The following is a 16617-nucleotide window of genomic DNA, read 5'->3' as shown; positions in this document are numbered from 1 at the left end:
ATAATGAGTCCAATAGCCAAGAAGGCAGTTTCTGCATATGCCATAGATGTAGAGGGAAGTGGTGGGCAGATGGGGCTTGTCAGCCTGGGAGAAGGAAAAAACTGACCCTAAACCTCCACTGTCTTCTGGGATATTTTCAGGAGAAAAAAGATTAAGGAGTAACCCCTACACCAATCCCAAGTGGAGTCCCTAAGATGGTTGGATGGCACCTTGTACTACTGGCAATTCCTGCAGCCAAGCTGGTGCCAAACGTATTGCTCTGCTTTCCTTAGAACCACATCAGTGAGGGCAAGAGGAGGGTCTTTTTGCCTGGGCAGGCCAGGATCTCCATATACACCGCTCAGTCTTGCACCCCAGGGAGCTCACTTTGGTGCTGCTAACACAGTGGTTTGACTTCTCCCCTGCAGACACACTCCATTGTGTCTTGAGACATTCTGTCCCTAAATGTGGAAAATACACTTTTGTCCTGGTGTCCAGCTTCTCTTTCTGGCCTCTCCTCACCCGCTCTCCTCAATCACCTACCAGATCATGCCCCCCCCCAGTCTTTCTTGCCTGGATGAAGGCTAGAGAGAGATGTTCAAGCGTGTGCAGAAACTAGCCTACTGTACAAAGGTAAAATGTACATTCATTGCCCCCTCCTTCTGTTCCTGGCCCCACTGTGGCTAGCATGTGGGCTAGCAGAAGGCATTGCAGGGTGAAAAAGGTCCTCCGCCCACCACATAACAAATCCACATTAAAAAAGAATAAGGAGGTTTGGCAAGTGATGGGGAAATGTATTGAAAAGTGTGGGATGAACAAAAGAACAGGAAGTCGTATAAGCACCCCACAATCAAATCAGGATAAAAGCAGGCTAGATGCTCGTCATATAAACACCCCCGCAAACAAGTGGGAATGAACGTTCACTTAAAAACTGGATATGATCTAACTACTGTGTAAGCCTTGTGCAAGCATGTCATAATAAATGCTCCGTAGTTAGGTTGTTTGGGGGCGCTTACAGAGAGGGAAGGTTTGCATCTGGTGCAATAATGGGCTGTTTGGGATTCCTTTTTAACCACTGACTTTTGCAGGCTTCCACTGTGAATGCTGTGCCTTCTGCATATCAGAGAAAGCAGGAGATGTACAGAACTCCCTTTGCAGCTGCCCCATCTACCACTGTGACTTGTAAAGTCTGCCCCACCTTTGCAGAAGAGCAGAATAATCTGTCTTGAGCACAAGGGAGGTTCCCAAGGGAGCGGGGGGGAGAGAGAAATCGAAATACTGATGTAGAAGGACCTTTGAAAGGTAGCTGCAAACATTTTCATTTTTAAAAAATGACCGGAAATTTGTGAATTGGGGAATGTCAGTATGGTGCCCTTGCACATACTTTTAGTCTGATGTGGCCCTTATGAGGAACGGCTAAGGGAGCTGGGCATGTTTAGCCTGGAGAAGAGGAGGTTAAGGGGTGATATGATAGCCATGTTCAAATATATAAAAGGATGTCACATAGAGGAGGGAGAAAGGTTGTTTTCTGCTGCTCCAGAGAAGCGGACACGGAGCAATGGATCCAAACTACAAGAAAGAAGATTCCACCTAAACATTAGGAAGAACTTCCTGACAGTAAGAGCTGTTTGACAGTGGAATTTGCTGCCCAGGAGTGTGGTGGAGTCTCCTTCTTTGGAGGTCTCTAAGCAGAGGCTTGACAACCATATGTCAGGAATGCTCTGATGGTGTTTCCTGCTTGGCAGGGGGTTGGACTCGATGGCCCTTGTGGTCTCTTCCAACTCTATGATTCTATGTTTCAGATCTTTTTGTAACACAAAGGTCTACTTTATTATACTTTTCCTATGGTGAGATTCTTCCTTTTTTATGTAGTGAAGTATGCTTGTGAATTTATGCTTTTAATGTACCATATGCATTGTCAATTAAATACCTGAGGCACAGCCCTGCAGTACTTACATAGCAAGTTTTCTATTTACCCTGCCCTAGAAAGTATTTCCGCCTTTCTGTTAAAATCATTACTAAATATATACTGTATGTATCAATTTCCATCAAACATAGGTAATTTTTAAAATAAAAATTGGTGTCCTCTTTTGTTGTTGTTTTTTGGCGGGGGAGATGGGTAGGTTGATTCACTCCCAAACAACATCTCATCCGTGGGTGTAGCAAAGGGGAAGAAGGGAGAGGCAGCTGCCCCCCTAAATCAATAAAAATCAATAAAAATACATTGCAAACAGTATGTCTTTGAAAACGCAATTTTTGTCAGGAGGGGCATGTTAATGTTTTTGGCGGAGCTATGCCATGAGCTATGAGCATGAATTTAAACACCTTTGCAGCATGATAAGGAAAAGAAGTATTAACATACCAGTGTCCGGAGCAGATAAGATACTCTGGGCGTGTAGTTTTTCTTTTTTTCCTGAAACTCTTCATTTAGCACTAAAGCGGTACATGTGTCAGATGATTCTATGTTGGAATTAAGCTCTTTTTCATATATATATTTATAAATTAAGAAACTGCAAATGGAGAGCTTAGAAAAGGACCATTCCTATTCTGAAAATCCACAGCAGCCAGTGGTCGCAGCGGACGACTATGCAGTTCCAGGTAACAAATATTATTCTGGGAAAGGGGAATCTTCTAATGCAATTCTGTTAAAATTACATTCTCTCCAGTAGACCCTATTTAACAGGGGCTGCACCTGTTTTTCTGGCACGTGTCTCTGATAAAACTGTTCCTATTTTTTACCTTTGGGGGGAAATGTTGGGGCTATGTCTTTCCCAAATTTTCTTAGGCTGCATTCCTATGTTCACTTACATGGGAGTAAGTCCCATGGAACTCAGTGGGGGCTTACTTTTGAGTAGACATGCATAGGGATTACATGCACAAGTGCAGCAGGATCGTTCAGATTTCAGCCCCTTCTTCACAGTCTTTAAAAACCTGAGAATATAAATACCATAGTTTTTTTAAGGCTGCATTGACGATACAGTTAAAGCACATTCAAAAGACATCTCCCCCCTAAAAGAATTCTGGGCATTGTAGATTGTTGAGGGCTACTGGGAATTGTAACTCCATGAGGGGAAAACTAGAGTGACCGGGATTCTTTGAGTGTTCTAAAGGTATAGTCCGTGTACACAACTGTAGTGTGATATAAGGTTACTGAACACATACTCTACCCAGAAAACGTATTTGTTCTGGTCAGTTCCACTCTTAATAACACATTTGTCTTCACTCAAAGTTGCATATCTGAATGGAGGGCAAATTCATCTCAGCAGCACAGAACCCCAGGAAACGGGTGTTTGAAAAACTGTGGACATCAGAAGAGGCATAGCTCCGTGGTCACTCTGCCTTATGGGCTATCTGCCTAATAACAACCTCATGGTAACTTGTATGACAGCCTGGGTTTTTAAAGTTTTGCTGCTGAATGCAAGGATAGTTAATGGTGCAAAATACGTTCTACAGAATTTGATCCTGGATGATCATGCTGACATGGTATGTATCATGGTGACCTAATTGGATGAGGTGTGTGTGTGTGTGAATTTGTTTCAGTTGTGTCCACCAGGTTTCGCCATACAATAGGAAGTTAGACCCAAGGGACAGGAAGGTGAAGTGCAATGATCGATCATGACTGCCATCGCTTGAACCAGATGCCCTATTTAGTCTTTGCCAGGTTTTGAGTACGTATTTCTGAAGCTGGGTGCTCAGGATAGGACAAGGGCTCCATTGACTCCCAGTATGTTTCCGAGCACAATTCAAAGTGTTGGTGCTGACCTTTAAAGCTCTAAACATATACCTGAAGGAACATCTCCACCCCTGCCCATTCAGCCAGGACACTGAGATCCAGCACCGAGGGCCTTCTGTGAAAAGTGTAGCCACAGGGAGGCAGAGGGCCTTCTTGGTAGTGGCACCCACCCTGTGGAAAGCCCTCCCATCAGATGTCAAGGAGATAAGTAACTATACAACCTTTAGAAGACATCTGAAGGCAGCCCTGTATGGGGATTTTTAAAAATTTGTTTAATGTTGATGTTCTTATATATGTTGGAAGCTGCCCAGAGTGGCTGGGGCAAACCAGTCAGATAGGCAGTGGATTGAATGATTGATTGATTGATTGATTGATTGATTGATTGAGCAACCCTATTTTCATCAAAGAAATGTTGGAGGGTATGCAAATGGTGCAAGGAGTCTCCTGAGGCTTCCTACTTTTCCCTCCAGTTCATGGATCTGAATGCTCAAAGTTTTTGTGCACTCCTAATATCTATTCATGTGGTCAAGTGGGTGTAAGTAAAGGTAAACCACCCCTGGATGGTTAAGTCCAGTCAAAGGTGACTATTCGGTACAGCACTCACTTTCAGGCTGAGGGAGCCAGCGTTTGTCCACAGACAGCTTTCCGGGTCATGTGGCCAGCATGACTAAGCCGCTTCTGGCACAATGGAACGCAGTGACCGAAGCCAAAGTGCACGGAAACGCCGTTTACCTTCCTGCCACAGCGGTACCTATTTATCAACTTGCACTGGTGTGCTTTTGAACTGCTAGGTTGGCAGAAACTGGGATAGAGCAATGGGAGCTCACCCCATCATGCGGATTCGAACCGCCAACGTTCTGATCGGCAAGCCAAGAGGCTCAGTGGTTTAGGCCACAGCGCCACCTGCGTGCTGGGGGTGGGGCCTGCTGCTGGAGTCCCACCCACCCCCAATGCACATTGACTGCAAACATCCGTTATATGAACAGGACTTTTCTGTTCATCTTCCTAACCCGACGCTCAGGCTGAAAGGGTTCTCTTGGTGGTGGCACCATCCTCTAATCTTGAAACCATCTCATCGGACTCTATTTCCTCCTGGAGTCATCTTTTCCTCTACTTGCTTCTTTGCTCTTGCAGAGGTTGCTGTCACGCGCCATTTGAGAGACCGAGAGCTTCTCAGAAAAAGGAAAGCCGAGGCGGAAGAAAAAAACACTCACCAATGGGTCCTGAGGTAAATTAGGAGGATGACAGTGGTGACATTGTCTGACCACTATAAATTTTATTCAACTGCCCCTTTAGTTTCTGAGATGTCACTATGCCAGGGTTTCTCAGACTTGGGTCTCCAGCTCTTTTTGGAATACAACAGGACCAGTGGTCAGGGATGATGGGAACTGTAGTCCAATAACAGCTTGAGACCCCAAGTTTGGGAAGCCCTGCACTAAGCATTGCCTGTATGCTTTCAAGCATGTATTTGAAATTTAAGGCTAAAGGCTTGCTGGACTTAAAAACCACGCTATACCTCAGCTATGTGTAATGTTAGTCCAGTGGTCTTATCTGTACAGAACTGCAGTTATTTGCACTATTATCCTAGACTTGTCTTTATCTTTCAGAAAATGGGTCCCTTGGGCTGGAGAGGGGAGTAGTTAAGGGGAAGTTTGGGGAGTGGGGGGATAGTTTGTAGGGGAAGGGATTAGCAACAAGGTTCAGCTGCCAACCACTCCCTCCTGTGGGCTAATACTTCCTTTTTATTATTAAATATATCTTTATTAATTTAAAATAAATACATTTATGAAAAACAGACATACATACAAGTAAACAAACATACAATCAAACAATTGAAAAATCAAACAAACCACCACACTATAAGATATAAGAAGATTAATATAATTATCATCATATATAGGTAAAGGTAAAGGGACCCCTGACCATTAGGTCCAGTCGTGGCCGACTCTGGGGTTGCTATGCTCATCTCGCTTTATTGGCCGAGGGAGCCGGCATACAGCTTCCGGGTCATGTGGCCAGCATGACTAAGCCGCTTCTGGCGAACCAGAGCAGTGCACGGAAACACCGTTTACCTTCCCTCTGGAGTGGTACCTATTTATCTACTTGCACTTTGACGTGCTTTCGAACTGCTAGGTTGGCAGGAGCAGGGACCGAGCAACAGGAGCTCACCCCGTCGTGGGGATTTGAACCGTCAAACATCTGATCAGCAAGTGCTAGGCTCTGTGGTTTAACCCACAGCGCCACCCACATCCATCATCATATATACTCCTGGGCTAATGCTTCCTATTCAGCTGCAACTGAATGTGCATTTTGGTCTTGGGATACTCAGCAACTGAATCCCTCACCCTAGATTAAATTCTGTCCTTTCCCCCCTCTGCTCTCACTGAACCACCATCACAGAAGCCAACCCGTTGTTAAAAATGAAAGGCAGAATTTCAGAAGGAGCCCACCACTGATTCTCGTGAACATCCTTGCCAGCAGGGCCCTTCAAAGCAATCCATCAGATCCCTTTATACCAAAATGCCTTTTGTGTACTACAGGGAGCAGAAGAGGAGCAAGCCAACAGGAAGGGGAAGAGGGGCCCGGAGAGGCAGGGGCAGGGGCAGAGGTCAGCAGCAGGCTCCAGAGCCACAGGAAGAACCTCAGCTGGAAAAAGTGGTGGAGGAAGATAAGCCTGAGCTACAGGTGACTAAACTGGAGGCGGCGGCCCAGAAGAGTCTAGATCTCCCAGCGAAGTCTTCCATCCCTTTTCTAGAAGCTGGAGAACTATATACTCAGAAGGAACTAGCGGAAGGAGTCCCCCTTGCGAGTGCTGCTGAGGAGTTGTGCACTCAGCAGGAAACAGCTGGTGCAACCCCAGCTGGAAGTGCTGTTTTCTCCATGGGTAAGGATCCCGCAGTCTGTAAGAATGAATGTGTGCTTCCTGATGACCTGTTTGTTGATCATTCTCCCCAATTTGTTTGCAGAGCCGTTAGACACCACTGGCTGTTTTGATGCATATTCATTCAGATTTATGCTTTTTTAAGGGACTTTGGACTGGTCCACGCTAGAACAAATGTGGACTTCATCCTTTGGTCTGGGTGGGACAGCCCATTCTCACTTTAAATGCAGGATTTCTCTGATTCGGAAAAGCCCTGCATTTTTTTAATATTGGTTTTCACATATTACATTACAATACAGATGTGCCAAAGCCAACACCATTTCTTCCCCATACATTTACATTTATATTTCCTCAATCCATCATATTATTCTTTTCTCCTTCCTCCCACTTCCCTCCGCCCCCCACTCGATTTCCTCCACGTTATACAATTTACAATAATCTCTGCATTCTACAATCTTCTCAAATCATCTATATATTCTTATTATCTTTCCTTACTACTGTAATTTTTCTTCCATCCAGTACTTCACATTTTAATCTATGCATATTAGCATATCTTTTTTGAGCAATATTTTGCCATATATTCATCAAAACATTTCCACTCCTTTTTAAATTTTTGATTCGACTGATTTCTATAGCAGTTGATTTTGCCAAAATTAAATATCCATTTAGTTTACAAATCCATTCCTCCTTTGTGGGTATAGTTTGTGACTTCCACCTACCAGCAATCACTATTCTAGCAGCTGTACTTGCATATAGAAAAATTCTCTCCCCCTCCACCCCCGTGGTCTCTCTTCATCTATCAATCCAAGGAGATATGTCTCTGGTTTCTTTGTTATTGATATTTTCATCATCTTCTTTAGTTCTTCATGTACTACTATCCAAGATTTCTTAATTTCCTCACACCTCCACCACATATGTATTGTTGTTCCTATTTCTCCACCACATCTCCAACAGAGGTTGGAGGAAAAGCCCTGCATTTAAAGGGATAATGATGTGTGACAACACTGGGATGGGCAGGAGTCGTGTGTACACCCCTACATGAATGGGAAGACACAGTGATGTGAATCCACATTTTGCTCCAGTTTGGACAAGCCCTGAGCATCAAAGCGCTCTCCCCACCTGCAATACCCAGAAATTGGTATTCAGAGACATACTGCCTCCAACAGTGGAGGTAGAACCTAGTCCTTTGAAGCATTTTGTTACCTCTGCTTATCCCAGTAACTGTATCTCAGGCCTCACTAGTCAATTGGATCAAAAGGATTCAGTCGTTGCTCCAGCTTTACTGCTGGGACTGAATCGACCCCAACACATAGCACAAATCCATTGCTTTGCCCCAACCTCCTGGATCATAAAGCTGCAGGAACACTGAATAAATATAACTATTCGCTGCTTTGGTTTAGAAACTGCCTGGGTTGCCCTAACAGAGGCAATCTAAAGCTAAGCAGTTATCTGAAATGACAACGTGATTTAATTATTGGAAGCCTCTTGGCCTCTGAATTGCTTTTTGTTATACTAATAGTTTTTGTTCTAATTATTTTCCATATTCTTCCCCTTCATACCTGCTAATATGAATTGTTGATGATGTTACAGGTAATGAAAAATAATGAAGAAACCTTAATAACTTACAGGGAGAGTGTAAAATTTAGCTAGATGGGGCCATAGGGATGAATGCAACATAGTGCTAAGGGGAGTGTTCTTGCAGCGCAAGCATTTTAGCTCGTCAGGAAGAACAATCTCCATGCTACTGTTTGGGGTTTCCCCTGATTTCTGCCCCCTCAAGCAATGGGGAGGGCTTGCTAGGGGTGGGGGAGAGAAAGGGCAAAAGGCCCTGTTGTGCCAGCAGAAGCTCTTGTATTGGCTTCCACTAACGGGGATCATTTGTAGAATCCGGCCCATATGTTGATCAAGACAAATTGTTGTGTTAGCCATCGGCCTTTTGTTTTGTCGTATCTAGTACTTACTGTGAATACTAGATATTGTGTTGCAGTGGCATAGTGTGGGTTGCCAGTGCCCGGGGCTGCACTGAGGGGGTGGGTGGAAAGGAAATGGATGAATTACGCATGCAGATTCAACTGCCTAATGGCTTCCACGTCACCCAGGAGATTGCAGCCACAGAGATAAGAAGAGTCGTTCCATCGGCTGGAGAGGTCACTTCCTGGTTTGCATGCAGAAGCCATTTTCAATAGCACCCAGAAGTATGCAGTTGTATTGAGACAGCACCAGGTGTTGAATTTTTGCGCCCTCTAACAATTTTGCACCAGGGGCAACTGTCCCCCACGCTACGCCATTCTTGTGTTGATTATTGCTGGGACTGCCTCAACCAAACAGAAACCTTTATACTTAACGTTTTCTTCCTTTTCAGAACCAGAGGAGACACCAAGATCAGACGAACCAGGAGAAATTCCTCAGTCCGTGGAAAATGATCATTTGGAACAAAAGTTCTATGGCTTGCTTTAATTGGCAGTAATTTTTCACTGTTCAACTTGAAACACCGTTAGAATACATGATACCTGCTATTCTTGTGTGAGCAATAAAAGCCAGCCGCCTTTGCTGCTGTCACCTTCTGCAATTTCCTTGGAAGTCATAATCCTTGAAACGCTCAATAGTTCTGTTACATGCAGTGGCGTAGCGTGGGGGGTGCAGGGGGGGCTAGCCGCACCGGGCGCAACATCTGGGGGGGCGCTCACCGCTTCCGAAGTCGCCAAAGAGCCTCGGGCGCAGGCTGTAGCAGAGCCCCATGTCTCGCAGAACCGACAAGCTGTGCGCGCGTCCGGGCTGAAGGCGTCCGGCAGGCAGTGGCTCTCAGCGCTCGCCGCGGTCCCCGTGCATCAGGGCCGCAGAGGGCACGCCAGGCAGCTCCTCCTCACAACCCCACCCCCGCCGCCACTGCTGCAGCTGCTGGGCCATGTTGCATTTTCCTCGCCTCTCTGCCCTCCTCCTCCTCCGGGCAAGCGGCGTCGTTTGGGCGGCAGCGCCAGCGGCAACTCGCCTCAGATCACCTGACACAGACCCCCCGCCGCCGTGGCTACCTTACCGTAAATACCCCAGCCCAGGCAGCAGCAAGAAGAAGCTGGCAGCGGCGGCAGGCTAGGGGGCGCAAATTACTTGCCTTGCCCCGGGTGCTGACAACCCACGCTACGCCGCTGGTTACATGCTTCCAATTTCCCCATGAGATTATAAATTCCCGAGCCAGCACTACCTGAGTTTGGCTTCCTCAGTCAGGACGACAGACACTTAACTGCGTTTTTAGTATTTGGATTACTTACAAATATTAGAGTTCACATCAGACACCTTGCATCACATCTTCAGAAAGAGCCTTCCTGGACTCTTTAAGGTCCCAAGCTCACAATAGCTCTCCCTCTCATCCTCTCTTTCCATTGAGTTTATTTTTAGGCTGGAGTTTATTTGCTTTTCCTACATTTAATCCGGATTTCCTCATAATGCAGAAAATCTGGTAATAAAAAACAATACATTATGTGTCTGGCATGGAAGCTTATTAGGGTTAGGGTGGCTGGTTTTGTCATGTGGGTACTACCACATCCCTATTTCTATTGGCTCCTTACCTGAGCACAACATCGCCATTTTGTTTGCAGTAGGGAAGGAAAGAAGCCTATTTCCACTTATGGCCACATGCCCCATTCAGAGGAGCCAGATCTCAGTATATAAACTGTGTTTGTGTGCTTTTAAAATAGTTAAATATAGAAGTTTTGTTCAGGACCTGTTCATCACTCTTTCACTGTAATGGGAATTGGGGTTGCTTGTGCGTAAGTTGCCTCTACTCTTGGCAAAGTTGCCTGGTTAAACCTTTCCCTGGCTGCACAGCCCTTACTCCGCGGCTGTGTCAGTCACTGGCAGAATCCGTCAGTGGGCGTTTCCTGAACTTCTTCCAGCATAAAAGTTCTTTGACGCCAAGTCTCCGCCTAGCCTCCCTGCGCGGAAGTCTTCTGCGCAGGGTGGGCGTGGGCAGCGGAGGACCTGTGCTCTCTCCGCTAGTTTCTGTGGAAGAGTCCTGGAGACATCTCTCCGAAGCCCTCCCCTGCTCCCCTTTCTTCCTGGTGTCACGCTGATTTCCTTCCTCAGTGGATGAGTTCCCTCTCTCCCTGCTGGGCCCTTCTCCGGCATCGCTGGAGAGCCTTCCCTCCACTCCTGGCTCCGATGGCAGTTCCCTGACATTCACTTTTCACAATACTTCAGTTTATATATATATAAGGTAAAGGGCCCCTGGACAGTTACGTCCTGTCAAAGGCGACTATGGGGTGCAATGCTCATCTCATTTTCAGGCTGAGGGAGCAGGCTTTTGTCCACATACAGCTTTCTGGATCATGTGGCCAGCATGACTAAACCGCGTCTGGAACACCAGAATGGAAGCCAGAGCACACAGAAACGATGTTTACCTTCCCGCCACAGCGGTACCTATTTATCTACTTGCAGTGGTATGCTTTTGAACTGCTAGGTTGGCAGAAACTGGGATAGAGCAATGGGAGCTCACCCTATCATGCAGATGGGGTGAGCAGCTGAACTTGTCAGTGGGAAACTATATGAATGGAGGAGGTGAAGAGAAAGGACCCTTCAAATGGTCTGGCAAGACTCCCCCAGGTCAGATCAGGTAAATGAAAAGCGATAAGGAAAAAGGGGTTGGAAAGAGACTTTATCTTTGCATGCCCCTCGTTCATTCCCTAATAGTGGAAAGTGCCCAGCGCTGCCCAGGTATTTTTTAGAAACCAAAACATATTGTGATTTTAAAACATTGTGCAATTTGGACCTGTCAACATCAAAAATCAGGTCAAGTCAATCCAAAGGCATGTTTCAATCCACCACCTTGATGCAAAATGATAAGTGACATCCAAACAGTGACAAAGACCCTGACCCCACTTCAGGAACCCTTGTGCTAGGGGTGGTGATGATATCACTGTTGGAATGTTCAAGGAGGCAGGAGAGGATATCTTGATTAATACTAACTTCCTAATTTGCGCTAGCAAGTTCTATAACGTAGCAGAGTTTTACATTCCCCTTCTAAATGCACAGCAGGTAGCTCTTGCAGGCTTGTTTAAACCTCTCTATCAGATTCCTGGTAATTCTTCTTATATCCCCCTTAAAAGAATAAACACGCCACAATCTTGTGTAAAGTATATAAAAGAAAATTACTCACACATTCAGTTCACAGATGGATCCCTGAAGGCAGACATAGTTACAAAGTATATACATGTGAGTCTATCCCATATGGCGATAGTCTGTGATGGCCTGGGAGTCTGATTCAGAGGCTGAACCAGAGGAATCCCAGCCTGCACAGGAGTCCCCGCCTCCAGGGCCGGCTGAGCCGGGGCAGGGCCTTGAATCTGAAGTGCCTGCACCTGTGCCGGATTCTCAGGAGCAGGCACCAGCTGAGTCTGCTCTGGCTCCGGAGGTGATTGAGGACCCATTGCCTGCAGGTGCGCCTCTCCCAGCCCTGTCAGGGGAAGGTGAGTCTCCCCCTGGGTCCAGTAACCCTCCAGCCTCTCCTGAGCTGCAGAGGCTCAGGGCAGAGAGGTGGAGGGAACGGGGTTCTCTCAGGAGGAGTGATCGCCTAAGGCCAGGAGAGGCGGGTCACCTGTGGGCCGGGACCGCCCCTGGCCTCAGAGAAGATAAAGGCCAGTCAGCCTGGTCCCAGGTTACGGGAGCAACGTCGTTGGAATCCTGTTTCTGCCAGCACCCAGACCTGTTCTTCCAGAGTTCCCGACCTGCCCGGCTCCTCGCTTTGGACCCTGCTTCGCCATTGGTGGACAGTCTCCAGACCCTCGACCCAGGACCGGACTCTGACCACGCCTTGCGGTAACCTCTCCCCGGGACCAGCACATAGTCCCTTTGTTTGCTGAAAGCCAACAGAGCATCTCTAGCTAAAAAGCTGCTGGTCCTATGATGGAGGAAGCCGAAGAGAAAAGAGAGGGAGGGTGCTGCATGCCTAGTGCTTTTGTACCTGCACAGGTACTGTAAGGTCATGCCCACCTCTAGTCACTGTCACGGTCCAGTTCACAGGTGATCGAAGTCCCGGCTGGGGACGTTGGGACTGGGGGCAAGATGGCGGGGTGGGAGCAGGAATGGGAGTCCAGAAGCCAGGAGTCAGAAAGCCAAGAGTCTGAGGGTCAGAGAGCCAGGAGTCAAGAAGCCAAGGGTCCGACAATCAAGGAGCAAGAAGTGACAAAGTCGGGTCTGGGGATCAAGAAGCAAGGAGTCATGAAGTCAGGGGTCCAAGGATCAAAAAGCAAGGAGTAAAGGAGTCAAACGCAGCAAGGCAGGGAACGTGTTGCTGTGGCAAAGAGCTGAAGGGAAAATGCTGACCTTATATCCCTTCCCGGCTCTTGCCACCAGGCGCTGTGAGTTACCAATTGGCCTCACCTGTGTGGCTGCGCCTTGCCTTTTCAGAACAAACTTAGGAAGGCCCCAGTCCTGTAGAGTCCTATTGGTCACAGGGCCTGGCTCCTGCATGCACACCTGACAGTCATATGCAAAGAAAGTATGCCCCAGCCAGGAGGAAACAGGAAGTTTTCGACTGGCTGGACCAAACACTCCCTTCTATGTCCATTGTAGAAAAACAAGGAATGTTGTACTTGACTGCTACTTAAGTATCACATCCCACAAACCCATGACGAAGCTTGGGTGTGGTCACATTTAAGTCTGCCATTTTGATTAAAAATGGCACCTGCCACCCAAACATCAACATAGATCCCCACCCCCACCTCAGGAACCTCTGCGCGGAGTTTGGTGGTGCTGTCACAAGAGGCAGATGAAACTATGTCGAAAAACAGGCAAAGTCATGCCAAAGTGATGTTTCGGTCTGCCATTTTGATTCAAAATGGGGGGGGCGGGCGGAGAGCAAACACAATGAACAGCATCACCTCCACCTCAGGAACCCTCATGCCAAATTTGGCGATACGTAGAGAGTTGTCTAAACTTACAGAAAACAAACGGGCGGAAAGACAAAACCACTTTCAAAAATATACAGTAGATTCCAATTTCCTTGTTTGAGAGTGTGCATAGTCTCATTTTCCACTATGAAACCTGTGCCAGAATGTAAGTGGGGACTCCCGTCAATGAATTAAAATGAAAATAGCCTGCTACATAGAAACTGGATGTCAGGGAGACTGAAGCTAGCCTAATCTTCTATTTGCTACTGTTTTGTATGCAGGATTTATTATTTTTTTATTTGTATTTGTGTAGAGGACCATTCCACCCTGTGGGGTCCCACCAGCAGCCCAAAGTGGTATATTCAGTGGCGTAGCGTGGGTTGTCAGCACCCGGGGCAAGGCAAGTAATTTGCGCCCCCTAACCCCTGGATTTTAGCACTCGAGTGCGAGCGCGCCCCCCCAGATGTTGCGGCCGGCCCCCCTGCACCCCCCACGCTACGCCACTGGGGCTGGGGGCGAGCGAAGGAACCAAGGACCCCCCCCCCCAAGGCTCAGCAGGAATTTATTAAATTTATTATTTGCGGCGCCCCCGCGGGCCGAGGCAGCCAAAGCCCCCTCCCCTCGGGTGCCTCCCCGCCCCCTCCTCTCCTTGGGCTGTAGGTGGAGCCTGCGCTCCGAGGCGCTGCAGATCGGGGCTTGGCGAGCGCCTCTCCTCCCCCCCCGGCCTGGACCGGGGGCTTCCAGCCGCGCTCCGTCCTCGCCCGACCCCCCGACCCCCGCAGCTGAGAGTTGCGCTGAGAGCCGGAGCCAGCCCCCTTCCGCCGGGAGACCATCGCCCGCCCGCCGGCTTCCTCTCGGAGGGTGTTGGGGAGCGCAGGGCGCGGCGAGGCCCCTCGGAGCTCTCCTCCCCCCCAGTCGGCAGAAGCAGCCGCCGCCTGTGGCTGGGCCGAGGGGATGGCGGCGGCGGTGGGGTGCGGAGGCTGCCCGTGCCGGCCAGGCGTTGGTGGTGGCGGCGGCGCTGCTGCAGCGGCTGCTCCTCCTGCGAGCAGTGAGTGGAGCGCAGCCGCAGCAGCGGGGGGCGCGCACACACTAGGGCGCAAGGCTGGCGGTGGCGGCGGGGAGCCCGGGGGAGGAAGGAACATGTCCCTTACCTCTGGACTCGCGCTCCCCCAGAAGTTGCGCCCGGTGCGGCCGGCACCCCTGGCACCCCCCACGCTACGCCACTGGGTATATTATAACCCAAGGATAGATTACCACCTTAGTGAGAAATAAATGTGTGTCTGCATATACGTAGACAACACCCTTTGCTTGTACCATCTGTTTTACAGTTAAAGAAAGATATAAAGGGGAAGACAAGAAACAGAAAAATATACATTACTTCCTCATTCAACTCTCTGCTGCACACAACCACCCTATTTGCCTTTCTGAGCTGAAGGGCAGTATGGGAAAGAAGAATGCTATTTAGTGTTTTCATCTCATTTACGTAAACGCACAATGGGACAAAACTGAGCGAGGTCTGGAACTCATGACACAGTTTATTGAACTGTACTGGCTCGGACTGTGACCAGTTCTAGATTCTTTAGAACAGTCGTCTTCAAACCTTGTTCCAGGGAATGTTGAGGTTCATCAGGAGATCAGTTATGGCACACAAACTTCCCAGAAAGAGCCCCTTGCCTGATACTACTGATCTTCAGTTGCAGTGTTCAGTATGTCATGGGCTTTCCCTTGTTCTTGTGACACAAAAATCTGGTCCATCAGGACTGGATCGTGTGTCATAGCTGTGGGTGGCGCTGTGCTCTAAACCACTGAGCTTCTTGGGCTTGCCAATCAGAAGGTTGGCAGTTTGAATCTGTATGATGGAATGAGCTCCCGTTGCTCTTTCCCAGCTCCTGCCATCCTAGCAGTTCGAAAGTACACCAGTGCAAGTAAATAATTAGGTACCGCTGCAACGGGAAGGTAAATGGCATTTTCGTGCACTCTGGCACTCGCCATGGTCCTCCATGCGCCAGTAGCGGTTTAGTCCTGCTGGCCACATGACCCGGAAAGATGTCTGTGGACAAACACCGGCTCCCTTGGCCTGAAAGCGAGATGAGCGCTTCAACTCCCTAGTCACCACTCCTGGCTAGGTAGCCTGGTTAAACCTTTCCTGGCTGGACAGCCCTTCACTTTGTGGCTGTTCAGTCGCTAGCAGAATCCGTCAGTGGGTGTTTCTTGAACTTCTTCCAGCAAAAAAGTTCTTTGATGCCAAGTCTACGCCTACTTTCCCTGCGCAGAAGTCTTCTGCGCAGGGTGGGTGTGGGTAGCGGAGGACCTGTGCTCTCCCCGCTGGTCTCCAGCGAAGAGTCCTGGAGCCCTCTCTTCGATTCCCCCATCCGCCCCCCTTTATCCCTGCTGTTACGCTGATTTCCTTCCCCAGCTGATGAGTCCCCTCTCTCCCTGCTTGGCCCTTCTCCGGCATCGCTTGGGAGCCCTGCCTCCACTTCTGGCTCCGATGTCAGTTCCCTGACATCCACCATCCAGGGGTCTTTTACCTTTACCATTTACCTGTGGCTTTGGATATAACAGGGGTGGTGATGGGTACCCTGTGGCTAGATTAAACACAAGGCCATTACTTTGCTTGCTTTCTGAATATGAGCAGAAGGAGGTGCAAGCAGCTACCAATCAGGAGGGAAGAGAAACCTTCTTGGGCTTTTTACTGAAACAGGGTGGAATGAGCACCATCTGCTGTTTTTCCAGAGGTACAAATACAATTTTATATATTTCCATATATTTGAATGACATTTTAGTTGATTAATCATTTGCTTTTCGTGGGTCGATTCAGCTTAAATGAATGTGTATTTTGCCAAAATCTCAGCATGTGTGTTTGCGTGATACTGAAGGAAGCACAGTCAAAGTTCTACAAGTAGAAACTGCTACTCACTTTTTGAAGGCCATCTTTAATCATTTTGTTTTCCTATGCTATTACAGTAATACACTTGGAATAAAAATTAAAAAGACACAAGCATGCCTTTAACACACAGTTCCACCCATTAAAATTGGCCAGCTTGCCTCTCGAGGAAATCTTTCAGGAAGCAGAAGTGGTCCTCAGCAGCCCACCCCCATGAATATCTTCATTACACCATCTGAGCACACATCCTCCAGAT

The 16617-nt window shown here is 48.1% G+C and overlaps 1 protein-coding gene across 1 annotated transcript; it reads left to right on the top strand.

The window, feature by feature from the left end:
* Positions 1 to 2372: 2372 nt before the first annotated feature.
* Positions 2373 to 9152, top strand: HEMGN (hemogen). The gene is made up of 4 exons (XM_081893576.1): positions 2373 to 2577; positions 4847 to 4940; positions 6253 to 6596; positions 8956 to 9152. The coding sequence occupies exons 1-4, from the start codon at positions 2496 to 2498 to the stop codon at positions 9048 to 9050; spliced, it is 615 nt and encodes a 204-aa protein (XP_081749702.1). The 5' UTR covers positions 2373 to 2495; the 3' UTR covers positions 9051 to 9152.
* The last annotated feature ends 7465 nt before the right edge of the window (positions 9153 to 16617 follow it).

The sequence above is a fragment of the Podarcis melisellensis genome, assembly GCF_964234715.1.
Source record: "Podarcis melisellensis genome assembly, chromosome: 17".
NCBI classification, from domain to species: Eukaryota; Metazoa; Chordata; class Lepidosauria; order Squamata; family Lacertidae; genus Podarcis; species Podarcis melisellensis.
The sequence above is the reverse complement of the archived record's forward strand: the minus strand, read 5'-3'. Positions and strand labels throughout refer to the sequence as shown.

Coding starts and splice junctions, on each gene's coding strand:
- HEMGN (XM_081893576.1), top strand. CDS start 2,496: ATGGAGAGCTTAGAAAAGGACCATTCCTATTCTGAAAATCCACAGCAG. Junction 4,941..6,252: donor ACTCACCAATGGGTCCTGAG/GTAAATTAGGAG, acceptor TGTGTACTACAG/GGAGCAGAAGAGGAGCAAGC. Junction 6,597..8,955: donor AAGTGCTGTTTTCTCCATGG/GTAAGGATCCCG, acceptor CTTCCTTTTCAG/AACCAGAGGAGACACCAAGA.